The following is a 25,622-nucleotide window of genomic DNA, read 5'->3' as shown; positions in this document are numbered from 1 at the left end:
AAACTCATGTCCATTGAGTCCATGATGCCATCCAAACCATGTCACCCTGTGTAGCTCTGCTTTTTCCCAGTAGCATTCTGGACACCTCCCTAGCCACGGGGCTCACCTTCTGGTGTCATATCTTTTTGCTTTTTCATACTGTTCATGGGGTTCTCAAGGCAAGAACATGGAAGTGGTTTGCCATTCCCTTCTCCAGGTGGTGAAATCTTAGGCCTATGTTTAGTCCCTCGCCTCCAAGTTACTCATCCTGTGCTCTTTGGCCTCCCTCCCATTTCCACTTCCCACAGCTGGCTGCAGGGAAAACTGAAGGTGATTTGTTTGGTCTGTAGCCAAACATCCTTAAAGAGAGATATTACTGTGAGTTCATTCAGAAGCCCATAGGCTCTCTGGCAATAGTTTGTGTAACAAGTTAAGGGGAATATCTTTCTGAAAAGACTTACAAGGCAAGTTGATTCACATGGAAGACAGGCGATGTTAGGCCCCAAGGCAAGACAGAAGCAAAAGCTGACAAAGCAAAGCATTCCAGAAACTCAGCTATGAAATTTCAATTCTCTTAAACAGTCCAGAAAACACACTGTAAGACAGAATCCTACAACTGAGCAAGCCTCAGGGAGAGCCTGCAGTGTTCCCGCCTGGCCCTGAAAGTGCCTGTTACATAAGAAAGCCAGAAAGGGGGGAAAAAAAAAAACAACTCAGACTAGAAAGTGGTGACACCATTTGAAGAGGACAGAGCTTGCAGAAGAGGAATAGAAAGACGTCTGTAGTCATGGCCATAGGCCTGTGTTCTTAGGTAAACTAGCTTGGTCCTACGGTGCGGAGACAAGGGAAGAAAGGGAGAAATGAGAAGGTGAACGGCGGTGGAGAAGATTAAAAAGAAAATATCAATTCATACTGATGCATAGCAAAAACCATCACAATATTGTAAAGTGATTATCCTCCAATTAAATAAAATTTTAAAAAGTCAGCTTCCGCTCCCACCACGCTGTATCCCTTCAGGCAAGTGGGTGAAGAGCTGACAAGCCACTGACGTGGAGAAGGCAGTGGCTTTCTATAATGCCGAGGCCGGAGGCAGCATCGATGTGAGCAATCCCTGGGGGTGTGAGGGGGTGTGTGTTTGATACTGGGTCTCTAAGGAGTTAGAATATTAAAGAGTGTGGCAGGGAGAAAGACCAGGAAATGCACATTTATTTTAAACTAAAACAGACTTACATCTCCAAATGAAAACCTAATACCACAACCAATGTTTTGTAGCTAAAAACCATGCTCATTAAGTGCTTGATACAATTTTATATAATGCAATTGCTACCAATATTTGTTCACTAATTGCATTTTTAATTTGTACCTGATCTACTTCAGCTGCTTATAATATAAACACATTTACACAAGACCAGATGAAACAGACAGTTTTAAAACAGAAAAACAATGTAGAGAAGAGGCTCTTTATTTGGGGTCCATGATCCCTGCAGAGATTTATTAACAGGGTTGTCAGATAAAAGACCCAGTTTAATTTGAATTTTAGATAACGAATAATTCTCTTACTCAAAGTAGGCCCCAGTACTGTTTATTAATATTGATACCTTTCAGAAGATGCCTGAACTCCTTAACATTGCGTACAGACGTGAAAAGGAGATTAGCTATCGCTTTCTATCAGTCTCAAATCTGTGATCTCCCAGTAGTTAAACATCATTAATGTGAAGAGGTAACTCTCTTTCCCTGTGGCCTGATCTTCCTGACAGCCAAGGCTGAAGGGAAACAGAAAGATACTTTACCAAACAGCTGCCAGGAGAGGTATGTGTGCGCTTAGTCTTTCAGTAATGTCCCTCAGTCCTGTCCAACTCTTTGCGACCCCATGGGCTGTAGCCTGCGAGGCTCCTCTGTCCATGGGATTCTCCAGGCCAGAATACTGGAGTGGGCTGCCGTGCCCTCCTCCAGGGGTCGAATCCAGGTCTCCCGCATCACAGGCGGATTCTTTACCTTGTGAACCACCAGAGGAGACCCAGTGAAAGCAGAGTCTGCCTGAGCATGGCTGAGCTGGTTGTGAGCTCTAAGCTGCAAGCTTGAAACAGAAATCTGAGCCTAAGGGCAGTGTGACTTCCTGGGAGGGTTTGGATTTTTTATTCTTCTCTTAATTGGTGAATAATTGCTTTACAATATTGTGATGGTTTCTGCCATACATCAACATGAATCAGTCATAGGGATACATATGGTCCCTTCCCTCTTGAACCTCCCTCCCACTGCTCTAGATTGTCACAGAGCACCTGCAACTTCTCAGTAGCTATCTATTTACACATGGTAATGTATGTACTTCAATGCTACTCTCTCAATTTGTCCCACCCTCTTACGCGCTGTAGTGGGATGGCTGAGTCATATGGTAGTTTAATTCATAGTTTTTTAAGAGGTTTGCCTTAGAGACTATCTCCAGTTGCTTTGTAGAGACTAGATTGGAGAGGACAGAGGGGACAAGGGCCTGGGCAGGAAGGACAGGAACAGAGGGGAGAGGTACAGAGAGGTGGTGTGGAAGTGAGACCCCCAGGTTGGACTAAGTGGCTCAAGGGTCAGAGTCCCCCGCACTCTGGCTTTAAAGTTTGTGCAGCCACCACTGGTGCCAGGGGAGTACGCGGGGCTGCTTCCCCGCCCCCACCCATGCTGGGCAATGAGCCCCGATTCCCGATTCCCGGGAGGCGCCAGCAGGGTCTGCGCGATGCTGAAGTAAACTGCAGTCTTACCTGTGTCACTGAAAGTAGACCCTCAGCGCTGCAGCCTCAGCTGCCATTTCCTCCTCTGACCGCCACAAGGCTGGGGAGTCTTTATCCTCTCTGTCGTGTTTCTCGAGCTTTGGAGGAAGAAAAAAAAAAGAAAAAAGACTCTTGTGTGATCTTCCTTTGGAACATTTATTGTGGGGGATCAAAACAGCATTTCCAAATCATCGGCTGGGGCACATATCTTTTCATTGTATTACTTGGCTAAGAATCCCCCTGCAATGCAGGAGACCCAGGTTCGATCCCTGGGTCGGGAAGATCCTCTGGAGAAGGGCATGGCAACCCACGCCAGTATTCTTGTTTGGAGAACCCCATGGACAGAGGAGCCTGGTGGGCTACAGTTCATGTGGTTGCCAAGAGTCGGACAGGACCAAGGGACTAAGCACAATTACTTGCCGAAATCCAAAAATAGGGAAGGGTTTTGTGTAAAAATCCACATTTCTAACTCCTGTAACACAATAATTAGATTACTCTACACTGGGGGCAGTTCACCGCCTTGTAATGATGCACTGAGGTTGGGAGTGGTGGTCACAGACTGGGGGGCATCCTGACATTTACCAAAACCCCCACCACCTTCTAAAATTATGCTTGACCAGGATCATCCGTTCTTTTCACTTCCCAGCCCCTGAAGACACTGTGTTGGCCACCTACCCACGATCATTTCCCAAGCTCGCCTGTGGTTAACCTACCTTCTCTTCAGCTTCGCCTCTCTTATATGAGCTCTGAGCAGTTTTGCTCACTGAACCAAAATGGCGCAGGCTAATTGATGATAATAATAGAAGCGCCGTGCATACTGAGTAAGAGATAAGAGTTGGTGCTGCTGTGTAGTGGCTAAGTTGTGTCTGGCTCTCTTGCCACCCACGGACTGTAGCCCACCAGAGTCCTCTGTCCATTGGATTCTCCAGGCAAGAGTACTGGAATGGGTTGCCATTTCCTACCTCAGAGGATCTTCCTAGATTCTTTACCAGTGAGTGACCTGGGAATTCTGAAGAAATAAGAGTATGTACATTAAAGAAGCTTCAAGCCTGCAAATGGTTAAAAAAAAAAAACAAAAAAAAAAAACCCACTGAGGAAAGGAATTAAATGAGGAGGCATCAAAAAACAGTCTTAGTCAAAAGAACCCTTTTAAAATCCTCTTCATATACCCATATTTATTAAAAAATATGTATTTTGTGTATGTCTCAGGTTGACATACTGAGTGAGTAAAATTTCAGTTCTATCAGAGAGAGAGAGGGGATGCTGTCAGAATGTTCTTCATTAGAAGAGCTCAATTCCCCCTTAATCTCCTATGCGGTTTAGTTTTATTAACTAAATTTGTTATTCCTGTCTGTAGCTGTAGACACTGTACAATGCTGAGGGTATACATTTCTCCACAGGAGGCACAGTGCAGTATTTCACAGTAAGTCATCTGAGGAGACTGGGGCCAGCTATTTAACAGCACCAATGATGGCTCGTATTTACAATGCGAAGGGCCATTTCTTCCTCTTCATGTATTATTTCCTCGTGCATCATTTCACTTCATTCTTACAATAGCCGATACACGAGGCAGGCACTACCTCGCTCCTTCTTCAGTTCAGTTCAGTCTCTTGGTCATGTCCGACTCTGCGACCCCATGGACTGCAGCACACCAGGCTTCCCTGTCCATCACCAACTCCTGGAGCTTGCTCAGACTCATGTCCATCGAGTCGGTGATGCTGACTCCTTCTTACCAAGGAAGAAACTGAAGTCTGAGGAAGTTCAGTCACCTATCAGAGATCACCCAGCCAGGAGCAGTAGTGCTGGGGGTGTTCCCCACAGTTTTTGCCTTTTTAAAATCTCTCCTGAGGAAGTGCAGCGCCACCAGAGAGCCAACAGTTCCACAGCTCCTGCCCCCCAGGTACCATGACCCAAAGGTCAGATCCTCCGACAAAGAATCTTAGCGACTCGGGCAAGTTGCACAATTAAAATAGCGGAGTTTGCAATCTAAGGCCCCAGTCACTCCCACCCTAACCCAGAGACCCCCACCCCAGCAACTTGCAGCAAATGGAGAAATGTCCCCAGTGTTTCAGAGCCAACTTTGATACAGAAGGAAAAACAGTGGGGGGACCTAGACACTGGTGGGGTGAGTGTGAGCCTAAATGAGGTTCATTAGCATGTACCCCAGCCACGAATGTTTATGAGGGTCATGGATCTTCTGCTCCATATCTGGCTGCCAGCACGCTGGTTTTACACTTTGCCACATAGATTTAATTTCCCTTAGTGGAAGAAAACCACATTAAGAAGTCATTTCCTTCCTCTGCAGAGGCAGAGATGACGCAATGGCTACAGGCGAGTCAAACGGGATTGCTATTTTTCTCCTCAAGAACTAATTTTCATTTTGATACTAGCTTTAGGTCTGTTATAAATCCATCTTGTAACTATTTCAGTAGGATGACAGAGAACAATGCAAAGCCCGGAAAATATGGCCTCCCCACTTCTGGTACTGCCGTCGGAAGACGGAGAAATCAAGCATTAAGTGGCCTCATCAAGGCAGATCGCACCAGATGAATCCAAATAATTTAGAGCCTGCAAACGGTAATGCCTCCTTGGTTATCAGGCTACCGTCTGTTATAGTCATATGCCTCCCAGATGGCAGCATCATGCCAATGCTTAGAAAGTTGTTTATGGGAAATAGGAAATAAGTAAAACAAAAACGAATGGTATTTGCAGAGCTCTATGGTATATGGTTTTTAAAACCTAGGGGTTTCTAGTCCTAAAAGTCCCCAATGGAAGCATGTGGCTTTCTTCAGAACAGCCATGCTCAACCCTGGCTGCCCACAGGAATCACAGAGAGAACTTTAAAAACTACAGATGGTGGCTCCGCCCCAGGGGTTCAGGTTTAATTGGTCCAGGGGGGCAGCCTGGCGGGTGGGGACTGTTTTCAAACCTCTCAGGCAATTCTCAGGTGCACTTGCAGTCAAGAAACAGTGTGTTTGGGAGAAGTTTGTGTGCACAGATAGAACCCACATATATTACAGAAAGAATATTATACATTGGCCTTTAAGCCCATTGTTTGCGACTCAACAGTATGGTGGCTTTCCTTGGCAACCTCTGCTCTGGAACTGCCCTTTTTCTCTATCCAAGGATCGTCTGAGCCACAAGGCTCTTTTCCCAGCTACATCAGGATGCTGGTCTGGTGCAGGAGCTTTTGAATTCATGTAGAGTCTGCAGGAATAGGGAGCCTGGGAGAGGCCTGGTGAGCAAGCCTCATGTCCTGGAAGAGCTGCCTGGGTGACTTAGAAATGAATTGTGCTGTGGGTCAGAGTAAGGTTCTGTTTCCCCAAGCAGCCCAAGAACCTGCTGGCTGGAAACCACTGCCTAGCTAACTAACAGATAAGCCCTAATCATGACTCTAAACAGCGCCTTATCCAAAGGCACTATTTGCCTCAAGTGACCTTCAATGGTGGAGGAGGGGATGGCAACCCATTCAAGTATTCTTGACTGGAGGAGCCCGGCGGGTTATAGTCCATGGGGTTGCAAAGAGTCAGACATGACTGAGCACGCATGTACCCATGAGCTTTAATGGAGGGGTTTCACTTAGAAGAACTTTCCAGATTACCTTAGACCATCCATAGGGAAAGGCAGTGACTACTTATTCATCCACCAGATACTTATGGTGTCCTTGCAATGCCAGGGCACAGCCCTCGCACGAATGCACCTACCAGACTGACTCCTCTACTGCCCTCATGCACCACCCAGGTGGGGAAGGTAACACCAAACAGTTGCTTACAGATGAGATGGGCCTTACCACGCGAGAACAGTGCTGGGCGGGGCTCACCTAGCCTGAAAGGCTTCTAAGAAGTGACTTAGTTTCACAAGGAAAGAAAGAGACTGTTAGAATAAAGAGCGATGGTGGTGGCGGGGAGTGGCAATTACCCTAAGGAACTTCCAGCAAGGGCTCTCCAAGAAGATGAGAAGTGCAAGCTCTCTACCCTCTCTCTGCCTCAGCTTCCCCCTCCGTAAAAGGAGGGAAGAGGTCTTTATGCTGATATGCATGATAGTAAGGGGTGTTGGGTGTTTGCGGCTGCTGCTACTATTACTATCATTATAGTTGTTGTTGTTATAGGCTGGATACACTGTCCCCTGACAGCAATCAATGATCAACCGACAGAGGTTGTATCTAGGCATAAGAGTACCTTTACTATCTTCATGGTTTTCCAGGGACCTTTATCTTTTAAATCTTAACTACTGTGTGGAAGGATTAGCAGTCATCATCAGAATTAAAACTGAACCAACTCATCTAATGAGACATTCAGGTCTGAGGAGGAAACTCAGCCCCTTCAGTCATGAAATACCGGCAATAACCCCTTCTTCTCAGAGTGGTTGTAAGAAGCGAATGAAGTATTAATGGAGGCTCCTGACTGGTAAAGGTTAAGACCCTGGAGTGAAAGCATGTGGAGAAGGTCAAACGCAGTCACAATTACCCTGGGAAGGTAGATGCCGGATTCAGCAACTAAAAGTACAGGGCATCCAGATCATTTGTTTTTAGTATATCTCATGCACTATTTGGGACATACTTATACTAAAAAATATTCAGAGTTTATCTGAAATCAAGTTTAACTGGACATCCTGTATTTTATCTGGCAGCTCATGTATTTTATATGGCAACTCAGGGTCTCAGAGACCCCTTGGAAAGGTACACTTGGAATAGGAAATGCTTGGTTTTATTTCAGTTGTTCCCTAAACTACCTAGCTGTAAATCCAGGAAAAGATAGAGAAGACTGTGTGAAGGAAGGTCAGATTCAAGGCTAGCATTTTATGTACTCTGGGGCTTATTATTATCTTTGCATGAAATGCAGAGGAAATTACCAGCACTGTTTAAATGGCAAAGTTCATCTGTTCTCAGATGTTAAATCACAGCATGTCCTACCATCAATGCTGCTAAGCTGCTAAGTCGCTTCAGTCGTGTCTGACTCTGTGTGACCCCATAGACGGCAGCCTACTAGGCTCATCTGTCCCTGGGATTCTCCAGGCAAGAGTACTGGAGTGGGTAGCCATTGCCTTCTCTGATCAATGGTCTGACATAATTTCATTGGCAGTGTTTTTTTTTTCTTATTAGTACATAAAATAACAGTTTGAATTAACTTCTTTCAAAAACAGTGTCTGGGATTCAACGTCCTAGAGTTCCCGTCTTGCCCCTCTGCAATGGGGCCACAGCACCAAATGATTAATACAATACACTCAGCACCTAGGCTCCTGTAACACTTATGCCTTCCCTTATCTTTATGCAACAGCGAGACTTGAAACTCTTTTCAGAAGCATGGTTCTTTGGAGGAAGGCTCATGCCAAAGTTTGCAGAAACTTGAACCAAAGTCTTTATTCACATTCTACAGAGGCGAGTCTATGAGGGCTCTGCAAAGTGAATTCTATTTCTATGCAACTTTTAAAAGAGGTTCAAGAAAAAACAAAACAAAACAAAACAATGTATCTGCAGTCATCCTGCTTTATCTGCCTGAAAGGATTTCTGGGGAAGGTAGTGTTAACAGGATTCCTGATTGAAGTGTGGATACGTGTCAACTTTGACACTGGGCTGCTTCCTGTCCTCTAAGTGTATTCTCCTGAGGCGTGAGGGGCAGTGCTTAATTCTGCAATGTAATGCTCAAACTGCCTTGACTATTGACATCTTTACAGGTCCATAATGGAATACAGTAGGTGGAATGATTCACAATAATTTAAATGTTTTCTCAGAATTTAGAACTAATCTGTAGTAGTGTCTTCAGAGAGCAAACAATTTAAAACCACTCCTTAAAGAAGCCAGTGGTTGGATACAAACTTGGGTGGTGTTCTAAAATTCATTAGTATCTTTCCTTGTTGTTAGTTTTATAAAACAATGTAAAGAGCAGAGAAACCGTTTCTTATGGTTGGTGGTTCTGTTTAGACAGGTGTTTATATTTATATAAACATTGCAAGGAAAATAATTTCAGTGGGAAGTAAATCTTTGTTTATTTTTTAGATCTGATTCTCTATTACTGCTTTCAGTTTAGACAACAAGCATTTCCTGACTACATAATATATTCCAGGCACTGTTCTAGGTCTTCTGAACGTTATAAAGATGCAGGAGACAAAAATCTTTGCCTGCTGGAGTCTTGCCACCCAACAGGGCAGAGAGATTCATACACACATCACTTAGTCCAAGGCAGTATGGTATAAACACTGGACCAGAAGTTCTCCCATAGTGCTCTCAGGATATATAAAGGAGAGTAATTCTTACTGGGGTAGGGTCTATAGTTAACTCTAAAAAATCAGGATTTGCCCTGGCTTCAAAGATGGTGATAGGATTTTAAGGACAAAGTTGTTTTGCGGAATGGGAATAGCTTCAGAAATGCATGAGGCATTTGCCAGATCTCTTGTAACTTGTGCCCATTGCCAGCTTCACCATCCACTTGTACTGCTCTTTACTTCCTGACGATCCTGCCTTGGCATCCTAGCCATGCTCACCCATCTGTCAAAGCTGTTGAGAGGTCGTGTACTCAGTTGCCATTTTGTGAAGCCTTAGCATTCCATGGTTAAAAGATGGGACCCACAGCCCAGTGGCCCAGAAGACGGCCTCCAGTCCTGCAGTTCAGAGCTGCACACAGGTTAGTACCCTATCAAGACAGATGTGTATGTGCGTGCATGCTAGTTGCTTTAGTTGTGTCCGACTCTGTGCGACCCCATGGACTGTAGCCCAACAGGCTCCTCCGTCCGTGGGATTTCCCAGGCCAGGATCCTGGAGTAGTTGCCATTCCCTTCTCCAGGGGATCTTCCCAACCCAGGGATCGAACCCATGTCTCTTACGTCTCCTGCATTTACCACTTAGCATCACCTGGGAAGCCCCACTGAGACAGATGCTCCATTCCTAATCACCTTTCTGTCTGCTGAGTAATCTAAGTTTCTGTCAGTACCAGCTTGCCCTGAAGATGGTACCAGTGTGACTTCTACCAGAATGAGAGGTGCCATCCAGACTCTAGCTAGAATACAAGACTGCTTTGTGTGGATCTTACTTATTTGAGGCTTATCTCCCATTTATGATGTCATCTCAAATTTCCCTTTAAAGTAAATTTAAGTTACAAATGAGTCGATTTGGACAATGTATTAGGTAAAAACATGGGAAATATGCCATAAAACACGGCACTAACCTTGGGAGATGGTCCAGAGGTGGGAGATGTGCTCGACATCAGGAAGCCTGGGCCTTTGAGAACATGAACTGGACACATGAGGTGGCTGTGTCTACTGAGTTGTGCAGAAGGCATCAGAATGTGTGTTTTTTAATGACAGATGCTTAGAAGTCAGAATGATGTCGTAGTATAAGAGGTCTGAGGAGAATCAGAGCACAGTGGTGTGCAGGGGTGCTGGAGCGTTGGGCAGGGGTTTGGAGCGAGGTCTCATGCAGAGGTGATACTTCAGCTGCGACATGAGCAATGGTTAGATGTCCATGAAGCAAGAGGCTGGGCAGACAGCAAGTGCAGAGCCTTGAGGGAAAAGGAAGCTTGGCATTTGGGTAACTGGCTAGAAGAGTGAGTGCAGGAGATAGCTGACCATTTACGGCTGGTGGGAATGGCTGGGGGTGTGCATTTTATTTTTGGTGTGATACCAGTCACTCAGTCCTGTCCGATTCTTTGCAACACCATGGACTGTAGCCTGCCAGGCTCCTCTGTCCATGGAATTCTCCAGGACAGAATACTGGAGTGGGTTGCCATTTCCTTCTCCAGGGGGTCTTCCTGACCCTGGGATCAAACCCGGTCTCCTGCAATACAGGTGGATTGTTTACCGTCTGTGCCGCTGGGAAATTGATGAGAAGAGTTAAAGGTGTAGAAGCAGAGAAGTAAAAGCACCGAAGTACCTTTTCATCAAGAGTAGCCTGGCTGGGGCCGTAGAGGGAGACAAGCTAGTGCAGCATTCAGAGAAGGGAGGGCGGGAGCCGGGAGGAAGCGGTGAGGAAGCGGCGTGTGCAGTGTGTGTGCGCTCGGCCTCTCCCTGCACGTGGACACTGACATTTCCCTCTGGGGCTTCCTTCCTCTGGGCACTCTGTGAGGCACACATTGATCCTGGCTCCCCTGCTCATGGCTTCCTGGAACCAGTGTGAAAATCACTCTGTTTCTGCACATCTCTCTTTAAGCATACACTCCCTGAGGTCTCCAAGAACCCTTCCCTCCCCATCCAGACGGGCACCAGGTGACAGTTCAGACCTGGATGCTGTTTCACTCTCTCTGTAGCCCTCATACACATACAGTCAGTGCCCGAACACTGAATAACCAGTGCTGCTTATTGAGCAGACTGTCACCGCTCTGGGCTTTCTTGGTGTCCAAATGAATCACCTCTTGCTTTCATTTGAGGCAAAAAAAAAAAAAAAAAAAATCAGTCTTGTGTCATCAAACTCTTACTGCAACTTGTACTTAGAACCCTAAGATTCTTCAAATATCTACTTGTGCAAAACTACGTTAATTTAATCCCTTTTTTCTCTTAATGGGAGGGATCCTGTAACTGTGGACTACACACTAGATAATGGCAACCACATTACCTCTGATTCCCTGTGTTCACTGCCGAGTTTCAAAGCCCAGGTCTTTGCTCTTTCTGGAGAGAAATTCTAGTAATCGATGGAGCATTCATCATCTGATTAGTTGCCAGAGCTTTGACTTGAGTGTTAACGTGCTTGAGTAAAAGCAAAAGTTGCTTTAGTGCTGCCAATGGGGCCAAAATGCTGAAATAAGCTATTACATTAATTAATGGCATCCTACTTTAAGGCGTATAGAGTGTTGACGTTTAAGAATTTGTAACCCCCCAAAGTATTTATGAACTAGAAAATCACAGCAGTGGAAAATAATTATGCCAAACCACTGTACTATAACAGAATCCAATTGCTTATCCAATTATACATTAAAGTATCACGTTGTCAAGCTGATTGCCAAAGCAGCAAATGAGGCTGCCTGCATCACACTGGGGATGGGATACCATCAACCAACTGAACTGTGAGTGGTCGTTACAGCATCCCTCGAGCCGCTAAACTTGCACTAACTGGGCAGGCAGTTCCGGTTTGCGAGAGTGCACACCCACCTACCGCCACACCATCACTCCAATCGGCAAGACATTACAGTTGGCACGTTTCCGTAAGACGATTGTTAGGAACAGTCCAGCAAAAAGCAGCTGTGGCTCCAGGCCCTATGCAGAGTTGGTTTCGCTGAAAACATCAGTGGGATCACTTCCTGTCAGGGGAGGGAGCAGTGAGGCCAACCCCAGGTGGGCATCTGAGAAGGGGTGGCTGACCTGGATCTATTTGCGCTGAATCTCGGCTGGCCGCCCGCCTAGAGCTTCCTGACAATGTGACATCAGGGCCACTGAGTAACAGGACTCAGCCACGGGGCTGCAAGGGAGCTTGGGGGTTGCTACAGGGGGTCACTACATTTGAGAATCATCAGCTTAGACAGACTGAAGAAAGTCTCTAAATTTCTGGAAATACTCCTTTAACACTGTTGCAAACATGGGTTTTAAGCAGTCCAAAAGAAAGCCAAAGTCACAGACAGAGATCAGCCTCTGAGCTGGGGTCAGGATCCACCTGGAGGGGCCTCCTCCTGGGTGGAGTTGTCTCCCAGGGGGCACGGTTTGCAGTAAATAATCACCAGGGCCTCACCCCAGGCTCCTTGCTGTGCGTGCTTTCCTGGCTTTTTTGTGGGGAAATTAGAGAAGGAAATGGCAACCCACTCCAGTATTCTTGCCTGGAGAATCCCATGGACAGAGGAGCTGCTGGCGAGCTACAGTCCACGGGGTTGCGAAGAGTCAGACATGACTGAGTGACTGAGTGCAAGGATGCAGGAAATTAGTCAAGCCCCGGGGACCAGAAACGTCTACCAGTTTGATTGCCTCAGGCCTTCTGTTTCTAGAAACATGCTCACCAAGAAATGAAAAGCCCTCTATATGGGAGTTTTGTGATGAAGCAAACTGCAGAGACAGAAGCATTTATTCAAAAAGCAATTTCCTCAGCCGGTCATGTTCTATAAGCCTCCCCACCACCCCGCCCTGTGTTGAGGATATTGGCGTTGGAGCAGGAGTGTTCTCCCTTATTCCTAGAGTGATGTCAACCTGAGGTGCTCAGGATGAGGAAAGGGAAAAGGCAAAGGGTTAGTTTCTGGTTTTGTTTGAATCTCCTGAGCACTTCATTCTCTCTTTGCTCCTGCTATAGTATGGCTTCTTTTTCCAAAGGCACCTTAGAAAACCTTTAGCAGCGAGGTCCAGGCAAGACAACCATCCCCAAGGAGGGTGCTGAGCCAGGACACAACACACAGGCTAAGCCAACACACAACCAGAACCACACCACCATACACGCAGCTTCAGAATCCTCCTTAACACAGTGTATCTGGGGGCAGTACCTGGGACCTCAAAATAAAACCCATTTGAGAAGCCGAACTAGGTGAAGGGATTGTGGGTCTTCCAAACACTGGAAGTTCATTTGTCTATAGAACTCATTCAATTATTCAACAAATAGTACTGTGTCTTCTGCTTGCTGGCACGGTACATGGAGCCAGCACTGGTGAGCGGGCTGGGCAAGGCTGTGAGCATTCAGGAGGTTTACATTGCAGGAGAGCAGGCAGGCAAATAGCAAGGAATCAAAGCTGTTAGAACCATGAGTGATGGGATGGTCAAGGAAGACTGCCTGGAGGAGGCAGGGAGGCTGAGAGTGAGCAGCAAGTACAGATCCCCAGGGAAGGCCAGAGGTGTCTGCATGGTCTCTGCACTGGCTGAAGGCCAGTTACTGAAGCCACGTAAGGAAGCGCCCACAGAGAGGGTAACAGAGGCAGGCGCTTGTCCCTCCCTGTGGGACCAGTCGTACAAGTGCTGGGAGAGAAGAGGGACTGGATGACTCACTGGTCCCCTCACCCTTGTTCAGCACCTACTTCTTCTAGCCTCAGAAGAGTAGTTATCGGGTGAAGGCGCAGCAAGTTCAGATGCAGAGAGGTGGAGGAGGGGTGGCCAGCCTCTCCTCTGAGCCCGGGCAGTGGTCTTGAGTTCTGCCTTGAGGTCTGCTCAGAGGCTCTCCCGTCCCCTTAGCATCAGGTCTTGCTAACTGGAAACCTTCCATGGAAAAGTAGGTGAGATGGAAGTTATTTGCATAAGTGGTGGCTAGCGGGAACAGCAAGCACGCAGGCTGACCTCAGAAACTCCTCTCCAAACGCCCAGCCTCTGTCCGGCAGAGCCGAAAGAACTTCCCTAGCACCGGAGGCCAGGTGCCTGGCCCCGAGACTACACATTAGCCGATGAGAAGGGACGAATGGAAAATCTACATTCCGGGGATGCTCACCACTCCCCTGGATTGCTCATGCTTCTTTCTCTTTATAAGACGATCGTTCTGCCACCCTCTGACGCTGCTCTGCACCCCTCGGAAGTCACCTACCCTCTGTGACTAAGGAACCCGCTCCTTTCTAATGGACCGGTCCCAGTGCCCTTCAAAGAACCTGGTCCGTGTGTGTTGCACAAACAAATGAGGAGCCAGCCTCTCCCAAACGCCTCTATTTCATTTAAAAGCCTTCTTTAATGAAGACATAAAGCCTTGGATGTGGCTGAAATGCTAAGCTTAACAGGCATGACAACAGATCTTTGTCACAGAGGATTTCACATGCATTAAAAAAAAAAAAAGAATACTTAAAATGAAAGAAATTGAGATGGGGGCTCACTTGTTCATTTTCTACACTCTATAAGTGGCCATAACTCAGAAATCAGCACAGACAATGGAGATATGAGGTGACTCCAAACACATACACACAGCTTCGCCAGAGTGAAAAATTAAAACACAATGCCAGGCTTGGGACTACTTTGAAGCTACTACAGAGTAAAAAAGAGATATCTGCACCTTTTCAGGTTCTTCTTGTGTATCCCGCAATTATTTATTACTGAGATAATCAATAGGCACTATACACGGGCACATATATATACAAAAATCCTGGGCTTGGCATACACACACACATACGACCTGATTTTAAAATATTAGTATCTTTGATGTTCCCATTAAAGCTGAAAATATTATTGTTGGGAGTTATAACTTTATGTATTAAAAAAAACATAAAATCTTTCGAGAGTCCTAATCTTTTAATTAATCTCACCTCAGTACTGCTCAAGGGTTTAAAGGAATTTATTTGGTTGGTTTTAAACGATAAAAGATCAAAATGCTTTAAAATAGCATCTTATAATTTCAGGTATCTATTTAAAGGTCCAGAAACAAATATTTGAAAACAGTTTGATGCTAGAATCAGGGTCTGAAACACATTTTAAAGCTCTCCAGTCTGAACGCCCACGTGACACCTGTATCCCTTCAGCCACATTGCGTCCCAGGGGCAGGAATGCCCTGGGCTGAATGTTCCGGGGATGGACAGCTTAGATAGTCTGTCTAATGCTCCTTAGACAGTCTGACTCCGGTTGACAAGGTGTACTAGGAGACCACTCTTTCTCAGCCTGAGCAACTTCTACTCATGAGTCCTAACTTCAGCTTTTCACCACACAAGATCAAGTTACCGTAAAGATACTACTTCTAAGTACTGACAACTTTGAGCTATACCTAAATCTGGCAATATGGTGGACGGGAGAGGATATAAGCCTTCAGGAGGGCTCCAGTATTAACAGTGAGAGAACAGATCAGAGCAACATCTTTGGAAAACCATTTGTTTTTGTCTCCAAAAGTTGACATCCATGATTCCCCAAAATCTGGCAATACTATGTACCCAGGTGTGTACTTGAGAGAAATTCTTATCCACATGCATAAGAATCTTCCAAGTAGCTCTGATTAAAATAGTGAAAGCCTGGACATGACCACTGCCATTCAGAAAGTATGGGAGTAAAATTCGATATACTCATATGATGGAATATTGCTCAGTGACCAAAATAACTGCTTGATGGAGACAACTAGCCCATAGGGACTGAGCTTCATAAGGAACAGAGGTAATTCCCCAAAGATAAGATGCAGTATGATACTTTTTTATAAACTTAAAAGTATGTATATTTAGTTGTTCTTTAGGAATGCATAGAGATGCCTAAAATGATGTAATAAGAAGTGAAGGGGTGGGGACCATATGATTCAGGGTGATGGACGGATTAGTGTAGGAGAGCAAGTGTGGGGTATAGATATATCACGCGGTTAGACAAAGGATGTGGTAGATATTGACAATGGAATGTTGTTCAGTCATAAAAAAAGAACAACACGATACCAATGTGCGGCAGTGTGGATGGACCTAGGGATTGTGGAACTACATGAAGAAAGACAAAGACAAATACGATGTCGCTTATATGTGGAATCTAAAAAAATGGTACAAATAGAGTCACAGATGTAGAAAACAAGAAAACAAATTTATGTTACTATTATATCTACTACTGCGGGCAGGAATCCCTCAGAAGAAATGGAGTAGCCATCACGGTCAACAAGAGAGTCCGAAATGCAGTACTTGGATGCAGTCTCAAAAATGACAGAATGATCTCTGTTCATTTCCAAGGCAAACCATTCAATATCACAGTAATTCAAGCCTATGCCCCAACCAGTATGCTGAAGAAGCTGAAGTTGAACGGTTCTATGAAGACCTACAAGACGTTTTAGAACTAACACCCCCAAAAGATGTCCTTTTCATTATGGGGGACTGGAATGCAAAAGTAGAAAGTTAAGAAACACCTGGAGTAACAGGCAAATTTGGCCTTGGAGTACAGAATGAAGCAGGCCAAAGGCTAATAGAGTTTTGCCAAGAGAACACACTAGTCATAGCAAACACCCTCTTCCAACAACACAAAAGAAGACTCTACACATGGACATCACCAGACGGTCAACACCGATATCAGACTGATTATATTCTTTGCAGCCAAAGATGGAGAAGCTCTATACAGTCAGCAAAAACAAGACCAGGAGATCACTGTGGCTCAGATCATGAACTCCTATTGCCAAATTCAGACTGAAATTGAAGAAAGTGGAGAAAACCAGTAGACCATTCAGGTATGACCTAAATCAAATCCCTTATGATTATACAGTGAAAGTGAGAAATAGATTTAAAGGACTAGATCTGATAGACAGAGTGCTCGATGAACTATGGACTGAGGTTCATGACATTGTGCAGGAGACAGGGATCAAGACCATCCCCATGGAAAAGAAATGCAAAAAAGCAAAATGGCTGTCTGAGGAGGCCTTACAAATAGCTGTGGAAAGAAGAGAAGCAAAAAGCAAAGGAGAAAAGGAAAGATATAAGCATCTGAATGCAGAGTTCCAAAGAATAGCAAGGAGAGATAAGAAAGCCTTCCTCAGTGATCAAAGCAAAGAAATAGAGGAAAACAACAGAATGGGAAAGACTAGAGATCTCTTCAAGAAAATTAGAGATACCAAGGGAACATTTCATGCAAAGATTGGCTCAATAAAGGACAGAAATGGTATGGACCTAACAGAAGCAGAAGATATTAAGAGGTGGCAAGGATACACAGAAAAACTGTACAAAAAAGATCTTCACGACCCAGATAATCATGATGGTGTGATCATTCACCTAGAGCCAGACATCCTGGAATGTGAAGTGGGCCTTAGAAAGCATCACTACGAACAAAGCTAGTGGAGGTGATGGAATTTCAGTTGAGCTATTTCAAATCCTTAAAGATGATGCTGTGAAAGTGCTGCACTCAACATGCCAGCAAATGTGGAAAACTCAGCAGTGGCCACAGGACTGGAAAAGGTCAGTTTTCATTCCAATCCCATAGAAAGGCAATGCCAAAGAATGCTCAAACTACCGCACAATTGCACTCATCTCACATGCTAGTAAAGTAATACTCAAAATTCTCCAAGGCAGGCTTCAGCAATACGTGAACCATGAACTTCCAGATGTTCAGGCTGGTTTTAGAAAAGTCAGAGGAACCAGAGATCAAATTGCCAACATCTGCTGGATCATCGAAAAAGCAAGAGAGTTCGAGAAGAACATATATTTCTGCTTTATTAACTATGCCAAAACCTTTGACTGTGTGGATCACAATCAACTGTGGAAAATTCTGAAAGAGATGGGAATACCAGACCACCTGACCTGCCTCTTGAGAAACCTATATGCAGGTCAGGAAGCAACAGTTAGAACTGGACATGGAACAACAGACTGGTTCTAAATAGGAAAAGGAGTACGTTAAGGCTGTATATTGTCACCCTGCTTATTTAACTCATATGCAGAGTCCATCATGAGAAATGCTGGGCTGGAAGAAGCACAAGCTGGAATCAAGATTGCCAGGAGAAATATCAATAAACTCAGTTATGCAGATGATACCACCCTTATGGCAGAAAGTAAAGAGGAACTAAAGAGCCTCTTGATGAAAGTGAAAGAGGAGAGTGAAAAAGTTGGCTTAAAGCTCAACATTCAGAAAACTAAGATGATGGCATCTGGTCCCATCACTTCCTGGGAAATAGATGGGGAAACAGTGGAAACAGTGGCAGACTTTATTTTTCTGGGCTCCAAAATCATTGCAGATGGTGACTGATTGCAGCCATGAAATTAAAAGACACTTACTCCTTGGAAGGAAAGTTATGACCAACCTAGATAGCATATTCAAAAGCAGAGACATGACTTTGCCAACAAAGGTTCGTCTAGTCAAGGCTATGGTTTTTCCTGTGGTCATGTATGGATGTGAGAGTTGGACTGTGAAGAAGGCTGAGCGCCGAAGAATTGATGCTTTTGAACTGTGGTGTTGGAGAAGACTCTTGAGAGTCCCTTGGACTGCAAGGAGATCCAACCAGTCCATTCTGAAGGAGATCAGCCCTGGGATTTCTTTGGAAGGAATGATGCTAAAGCTGAAACTCCAGTACTTTGGCCACCTCATGCGAAGAGTTGACTCATTCGAAAAGACTCTGATGCTGGGAGGGATTGGGGGCAGGAGGAGAAGGGGACAACAGAGGATGAGATGGCTGGATGGCATCACCGACTTGATGGATGTGAGTCTGAGTGAACTCCGGGAGTTGGTGATGGACAGGGAGGCCTGACGTGCTGTGATTCATGGGGTCGCAAAGAGTCGGACACGACTGAGCGACTGAACTGAACTGAACTGAATGGGAGAGGGGAGGGATAAATTGGGAAACTGGAATTGACATACACACTACTATATATAAAATAGATAACTAATAAGAACCTAGTGTATAGCATAGGGAACTCTTATTAAGCATTCTATAATGACCTGTATGGGAACAGAATCTAAAAAAGAGTGGATGTATTGTAAGTGATTCACTTAGCTAAAAACCTGAAACTCACATAAAGTTGTAAATCAAGAATACCCCAACTGAAAAAAAAATACTGTATGCCTCAAAAACTATGCTGCATTTTACTGCATCACAAGCCAGAAGCAACCAAAATGTCCACAGGCAGATGGATGGATAAAGAAGATACGGTACACAGATACACAATGGCATATGAATGAAAAAGAATGAAATAATGCCTTTGCCAGCGACATGCATAGACCTGGCGATGATCATCGTAATTGAAGGAAGTCAGATAGAGAAAGAGAAACAGCCTAGGATATCACTTAGGGGTTAGATAGAAAAATCGGTATCAACGAACTCATTTATAAAACAGAAACAGGCTCACAGACTCAGAAAGGTAACTTCTGGTCACCAAAGGGGAAAGGTGGGGTGCAGGGAGGGTAAGTTAGGAGGTCAGGTTTATCATAGTCACAGTAACACATGTACAAGAGATAACCCACAAGGACCTACTGGATAGCACAGGGGACTCTACTCAGCAGTCTGTAATAACTCATGTGGGGAAAGAGCCTGACATGTATCTATCGCTGAACCAGGTTGCTGAACACCCGAAACACACTCCCCTTGGTAAATCAACTCTAGTCAAGTATAAGATAAAATTTTAATTTAAAAATAAAAGAAAGGCCAACGATATTCCCCTCAGACCTGGGTGACCTGGGCTGCTTGTACATCCCTGGAGCCTGAGCAGCCTTGGGTGCTAAGGTGGGCTGAGGGAGCCGGGGAGGATGTGCCAGAAAAGGAGCCCCCCCGACCCTTGGACCTGGGCTGATTGGTCCCCTGTGGATACGACCCCAATCTCCAAATCCAGGCGGGCCCTCCTGGAGCTCACCTAAGCCTAGGGCACCCAAACAACAGTGGGCCTGCTGGGCAGGAAGGGCTTTGACACGGCCCCTGGTCTCCAAGTCTCCTGGGGGTGGGGTTCCCAGCGGCAGTCTCCTTCCAGAGTCTCCCCACCTAAGTACCACAGCACCCTCAGCAGCGAAGTTTGGGGAGGACTTGGGATTTCTCTGGGGTGCAGGGGAAGGGCAAGAAAGCATTAGATACAAGCCCTGGCACATTCCACTCTCTTATACAACCCTCCAAGAGGACTTTGTCTGGGGCTCCAGTGCCTAAGGAACCCAAGTGGGGTATGAAAAGGGCTGCCACCTTGTGGACATTTCCTGTAACTACAACTTGAAAACGGGCGAAAATGAAAGTGTTAGTAGCTCAGTGTGTCGACTCTTTGCGATCCCATGGACCATGGACTGTAGACCGCGGGCTCCTCTGTCTGTGAAATTCTCCAGGCAAGAATACTGGAGTGGGTTGCCATGCCCTTTTCCAGGGGACCTTCCCGACCCAGGGATTGAACCCCGGTCTCTTGCATTGTAGGCTGATTCTTTACTGATGAGCCACGAGGTAATCCCCCGGTAATCAAAAAGCAATCCAAAAGAGGACTGACCTTCAAGAGGCCAATCTCAAGAGGTCAATTTAACTCACACTGTTTTTTTTTTTTTTTTTCTTTTTGTTCTTGGAGACACATGAAAAGATGTTTCACATCGCTAAATATTAGAGAACTGCAAATCCAAACTACAAAGATGTATCAACACACACCGGTCAGAATGGCCATTCTCAAAAAGACCACAGACAGTAAAAGTGGAAGAGGGTGCGGAAAAAAGGGAACCCTCCTACTCTGTTTTGGGGACTGTAAATTGGTAACCGCTACGACAGAGAACACTAGGGAGCTTTGTTAAAATGTAAAAACGGAGCTCCTACAGGATGTGGTGTTCTCACTCCTGGGCCTCTACACGGAGAAACTGCGCTTCTAAAAGGCACAGGCACCCCGATGTTCACTGCAGCACTATCTGCGTTAGCCAAGGCTTGGACGCAGCCAAAACGTCCATCAGCAGACGGATACAGACGATGTGGTGTATATATACACACACACACACGCTGCCTAGTCTTTCTCCTGTGGTATATATGCCACATCTTCTTTATCCATTTGCCAGGACAGAGAGGCCTGGTGGGTCACAGTCCATGGGGTCGCAAAGAGTCTGACACAACTGGGAAACTGAACGATAACAACTCTATTATATCTATACACACACACATATGTATGGAATGTGACTTGGCCATAAAACACAATGAGCTAATAATGCCTTTGTCAACAACATCAATGGACCTGGAGATGATCATACTAAGAGAAGGATGTCAGATAGAGAAGGACAAAGAGCCTAGGATACCACTTATGGGTCGAATAGAAAAATCAGTACAAATGAACTCAGACTCACAGACTTAGAAAAGTAACTTCTGGTCACCAAAGGGGAAAGGTATGGTGGAGGGAGGGATAAGTGAGGGCTGGGGTTAACATATACACAGAAATATATGTAAAATATAACCCACAAGGACCGACTGTGTAACACAGGGAAGTCTACTCAACACTCTGTAATACCCTAGATGAGAAGAGTCCAAAGATACAATGATACAGATACATACATGTGTCTGTATGAATGAATCGGGTTGCTCAACACCCAAAACAAACACCACTGGTAAATCAACTCTACTCCAACACACATAAAAATTAAATTTAGAGAAAACAACAGAAAAGAAATGCCAAGAGTGTTCCTCTCGGGCCTGGGTAACCTGGGCTGGTGTCACATCCCTGGAGCCTGAGCAGCCTTGGGTCTCAAGGTTGGACTGGAGTGGGGCAGAGCTGAGGAAGCTGGGGAGGATGTACCAGCAAAGGAGTCCCTCTTGGACCTGGAGTGATTGGTCTCTGTGAATGGAACCCCAATCTCCAGATCCAGTGGGGCCGGCCTATGGCTCAAGCAGCCTAGTGCACTTAATGATCTGCAGACTCTCTGGACTGCACAAGCTTTGAAAAGTGCCCCCACCTAAGGTGTACAACACCCTCAACATCACTGTTTCAGCAGGACTTGGGATTTGTCCGGCAGTGTAGGGGAAGGGGGAAAAAGTAACGACAGTGGAGCCCTGGCAATTCCCACGCTATAATCTCCAAGATGGAGGCGTGAGTTTCTCGAAGGCTCCTGTTGCCATAGGAACATGCCCCTCGTGGGGCATGAGGAAGTGCTGCCGCCTTGTGGACATTTCCAGTAACAACAACTTGAAAAACCGCGCTCAAGGGATTAGACCTGATGGAGTGCCTGAAGAACTACGGAAAGAGGTTTGTAACACTGTACAGGAGACGGTGACCAAAACCATATCCAAGAAAAAGAAATGCAAGAAGGCAAAATGGTTTTCTGAGGGGGCCTTACAAATAGTTGAGAAAAGAAGTAAAAGGCAAAGGAGAAAGGGAAAGATATACCAAACTGAATGTAGAGTTCCAGAGAATAGCAAGGAAAGATAAAAGTGTTCTTAAGTGAACAATGCAAAGAAATAGAAGAAAATAATAGAATGGGAAAGACTAGAAACTGCTTCAAGAAAACTGAAGATACCAAGGGAATATTTCATGCAAAGATGGATACCATAAAGGGCAGAAATGGCAGGAACCTAACAGAAGCAGAAGAGATTAAGAAGTGGCAAGAATACACAGAAGACCTGTACAAAAAAGGACTTAATGACCAGATAACCACGATGGTGTGATCACTCACCTAGAGCCAGACATCCTGGAGTCCGAAGTCAAGTGGGCCTTAGGAAGCATCACTATGAACAAACCTAGTGGAGGTGATGAAATTCCAGCTGAGCTATTTCAAGTCCTAAAAGATGATGCTGTGAAAGTGCTGCACTCAACATGCTAGGAAATTTGGAAAACTCAGCAGTGGCCAAAATACTGAAAAGGTCAGTTTTCATTCCAGTCTCAAAGAAAGGCAATGCCAAAGAATGTTCAAACTACCATCCAATTGCACTCATTTCACAAGCTAGCAAGGTAATGCTCAAAATCCTTCAAGCTAGGCTTCAACAGCTGAGAACTGTTGAACTGAGAACTTCCAGATGTCCAAGCTAGATTTAGGAAAGGCAGAGGAACAACACATCAAATTGTCAACAGCTATTGGATCATATAAAAAGCAAAAGAATTACAGAAAAACATCTACTTCTGCTTCACTGACTATGCCAAAGCCTTAGACTATGTGGATCACAACAAACCAGGCAAAATTCTTAAACAGATCAGAATACCAGACCACCTTGTCTTCTGAGAAACCTGTATGCAGGTTAGGAAGAAACAATTAGAACCAGACATGGAACAATGGACTGGTTCCAAACTAGGAAGGAGTACCTCAGGGCTGTATATTGTCACCCTGCTTATTTAACTTAAATGCAGAGTACATCACTGGCAATGCCAGGCTGGATGAAGCTCAAGCTGGAATCGAGATTGCCAGGAGAAATATCAATAACCTCAGATATGCTGATGACACAACCCTTATGGCAGAAAGTAAAGAGGAAATAGCCTCTTGATGAAGGTGAAAGAGCAAAGTGAAAAAGCTGCCTGAAAACTCGACATTCAAAAAACTAAGATCACGGCATCTGGTCCCATTACTTCATGGGAAATAGAAGTGGAAACAGTGATAGATTTTATTTTCTTGGACTCCAAAATCACTGCAGATGGTGACTGCAGCCATGAAATTAAAAGATGCTTGCCACTTGGAAGAAAAGCTATGATAAACCTAGACAGCATATTAAAAAGTAGAGACATCACTTTGCTGACAAAGGTTATGTAGTGAAAGCTATGATTTTTCCAATAGTCATGTATTGATATGAGAGCTGGACCATAAAGAAGGCTGAGCACCAAAGAATTGATATTTGTGAATACAGTGCTGGAGAAGACTTTTAAGAGTCCCTTGGACTGCAAGGAGATAAAACCAGTCAATCCTAAAGGAAATCAACCCTGAATATTCATTGGAAGGACTGGTACTGAAACTGAAGCTCCAATACTTTGGCCACCTGATGAGAAGAGCCGACTCATTGGAAAAGACCCAGCTTCTGGGAAAGATTGAAGGCAGGAGGAGAAGGGGACGACAGAAGATGAGATGGTTGGATGGCATCACAGACTCAATGGACAAGAGTCTGAGCAAACTCTGAGAGATAGTGATGGACAGGGAAGCCCGGCGTGCTGCAGTCCATGGGGTCGCAAAGAGTCGGACACGACTAAGCGCCTGAACAATAACAGAGGTCATTTCACATGCACAAACCGTGCCAGACGGTAAAGAACCCCTGACCCCAAGCAGTCCTGCCCACAGGTAACTGAAACACAATTCAAAACACGGGAGACCTTCAAGAAGCCAATCGCAAGAGGACGTTAACTAACACTGTTTTTGCTTTTTTTTTTTTTGAGCCACCTGAATGATGCTTGACATCACTTATTATGGGAGAACTGAAATGGCAACTGCAGCGAGGTAGGACCTCACGCCAGCCGGAATGCCCATCCCTCCAAAGACCACTGGAGTTTTGGGGGAACCGACACCTGGAAGTGTATGGTTGAGTCTCTCTGTCCGCACCTGAAACTCTCACAACATTGTTCAGTGGTTACAGTCAAGTATAAAGTACAGAGTCAAAAGGAACGAAAAGACGACTACAGAGAGTAAGTGGGGGAGACGGCATGGAGAAAAGAGAGACCGCCTGTGCTTTGGGGGGGAGTGTACATTGGTCATAGTCACGACAGACAATAGTACAGAGGTTCCTTAAATAACTAAGACTAGAGTGACCACATGATCCAGCCTTCTCGCTCCTGGACCTCTACAGGTCAGGGGGAACCTTGCAATGCAAACCCACAAGCACCCCAACATCCCTGCAGCACTAATTACATTAGCAAAAAAAAAAAAAAGAGAGCACGCCAAGTGTCCACAGAAGACAGATGGATCAAGAAGCTGTGGTGTGTCTATATAACAGAATATGACTCCACCCTAAAACAGAAAGAACTAATGCCGTTGTCAGTGACATCGATGCTCCTGGAGATGTTCACACTAAGTGGAGGAGGTCAGACAGAGGAGGACAAAAAACCTAGGGTATCACTTGTGGGTCAAATAGAAAAGTCGGTGCAAAAGAACTCATCTATAAAACAGAAACAGACTCACAGACTAGGAAGAAAAAGTTCTGGTTACCAAAGGTTCAAGGTGGGGTGGAGGGAGAGATGAACCAGGAGGTTGGGATTCCTATGCAACTGTAATACATGTGAAATAGATAACCCACAAGGACCTACTCTCTAGAACAGGGAACTGTACTCAGTGCTCTGGAATGGCCTATGTGGGAAAAGAATCTAAAGAAAGTAGATATATGTATAACGGATCCACTTTGCTGTATAGCAGAAACCAGCACAGAAGTGTAAATCAAGTTCAATAACATGTTTTTAAAACAAGAAAGAAAAAAAGTCGGAGCTTTTGTTTTGGGTGATGGGCGTGAAGACACTTCTCAGTCTTCAAGCACAACTACTTAAGTAACTATAGGGCAGCAGGTCATGAATGAAGGCAAACAAGAGGACCAGCCTTGGCCAGCACTGAGGGTTACGACTCTGGATGGCAGCAATTCCCCTCACTGTGGAAATCCAGCTTCCACTCTGAGAGCCTCTGTAAGAATTACAACATAGTAGCATTTGCCGTATACAAGCACGGAAGTTATTAATTGGATTCCAGATGTCTGAAATTGATGTATCCCTTCACCGAGTGCCCCCCTCAGGATCTATTTTGGGTGTAACACCTCACACA

At 45.1% G+C, this 25,622-nt stretch overlaps 1 protein-coding gene across 1 annotated transcript in view; it reads right to left on the bottom strand.

Moving 5' to 3' along the window:
• FHIT (fragile histidine triad diadenosine triphosphatase) overlaps positions 1 to 25,622 on the bottom strand; it is an 857,033-nt gene that overhangs the window by 23,149 nt on the left and 808,262 nt on the right. The window contains exon 6 of the mRNA XM_070359638.1: positions 2,727 to 2,833. Within this exon, the coding sequence (XP_070215739.1) occupies positions 2,732 to 2,833 (102 nt within the window). The 3' untranslated portion in view covers positions 2,727 to 2,731. The remainder of the gene's footprint in view (positions 1 to 2,726; positions 2,834 to 25,622) is intronic.

The sequence above is a fragment of the Bos mutus genome, chromosome 22 (genome assembly GCF_027580195.1).
Source record: "Bos mutus isolate GX-2022 chromosome 22, NWIPB_WYAK_1.1, whole genome shotgun sequence".
In the NCBI taxonomy this organism is placed as follows: domain Eukaryota; kingdom Metazoa; phylum Chordata; class Mammalia; order Artiodactyla; family Bovidae; genus Bos; species Bos mutus.
The sequence above is the reverse complement of the archived record's forward strand: the minus strand, read 5'-3'. Positions and strand labels throughout refer to the sequence as shown.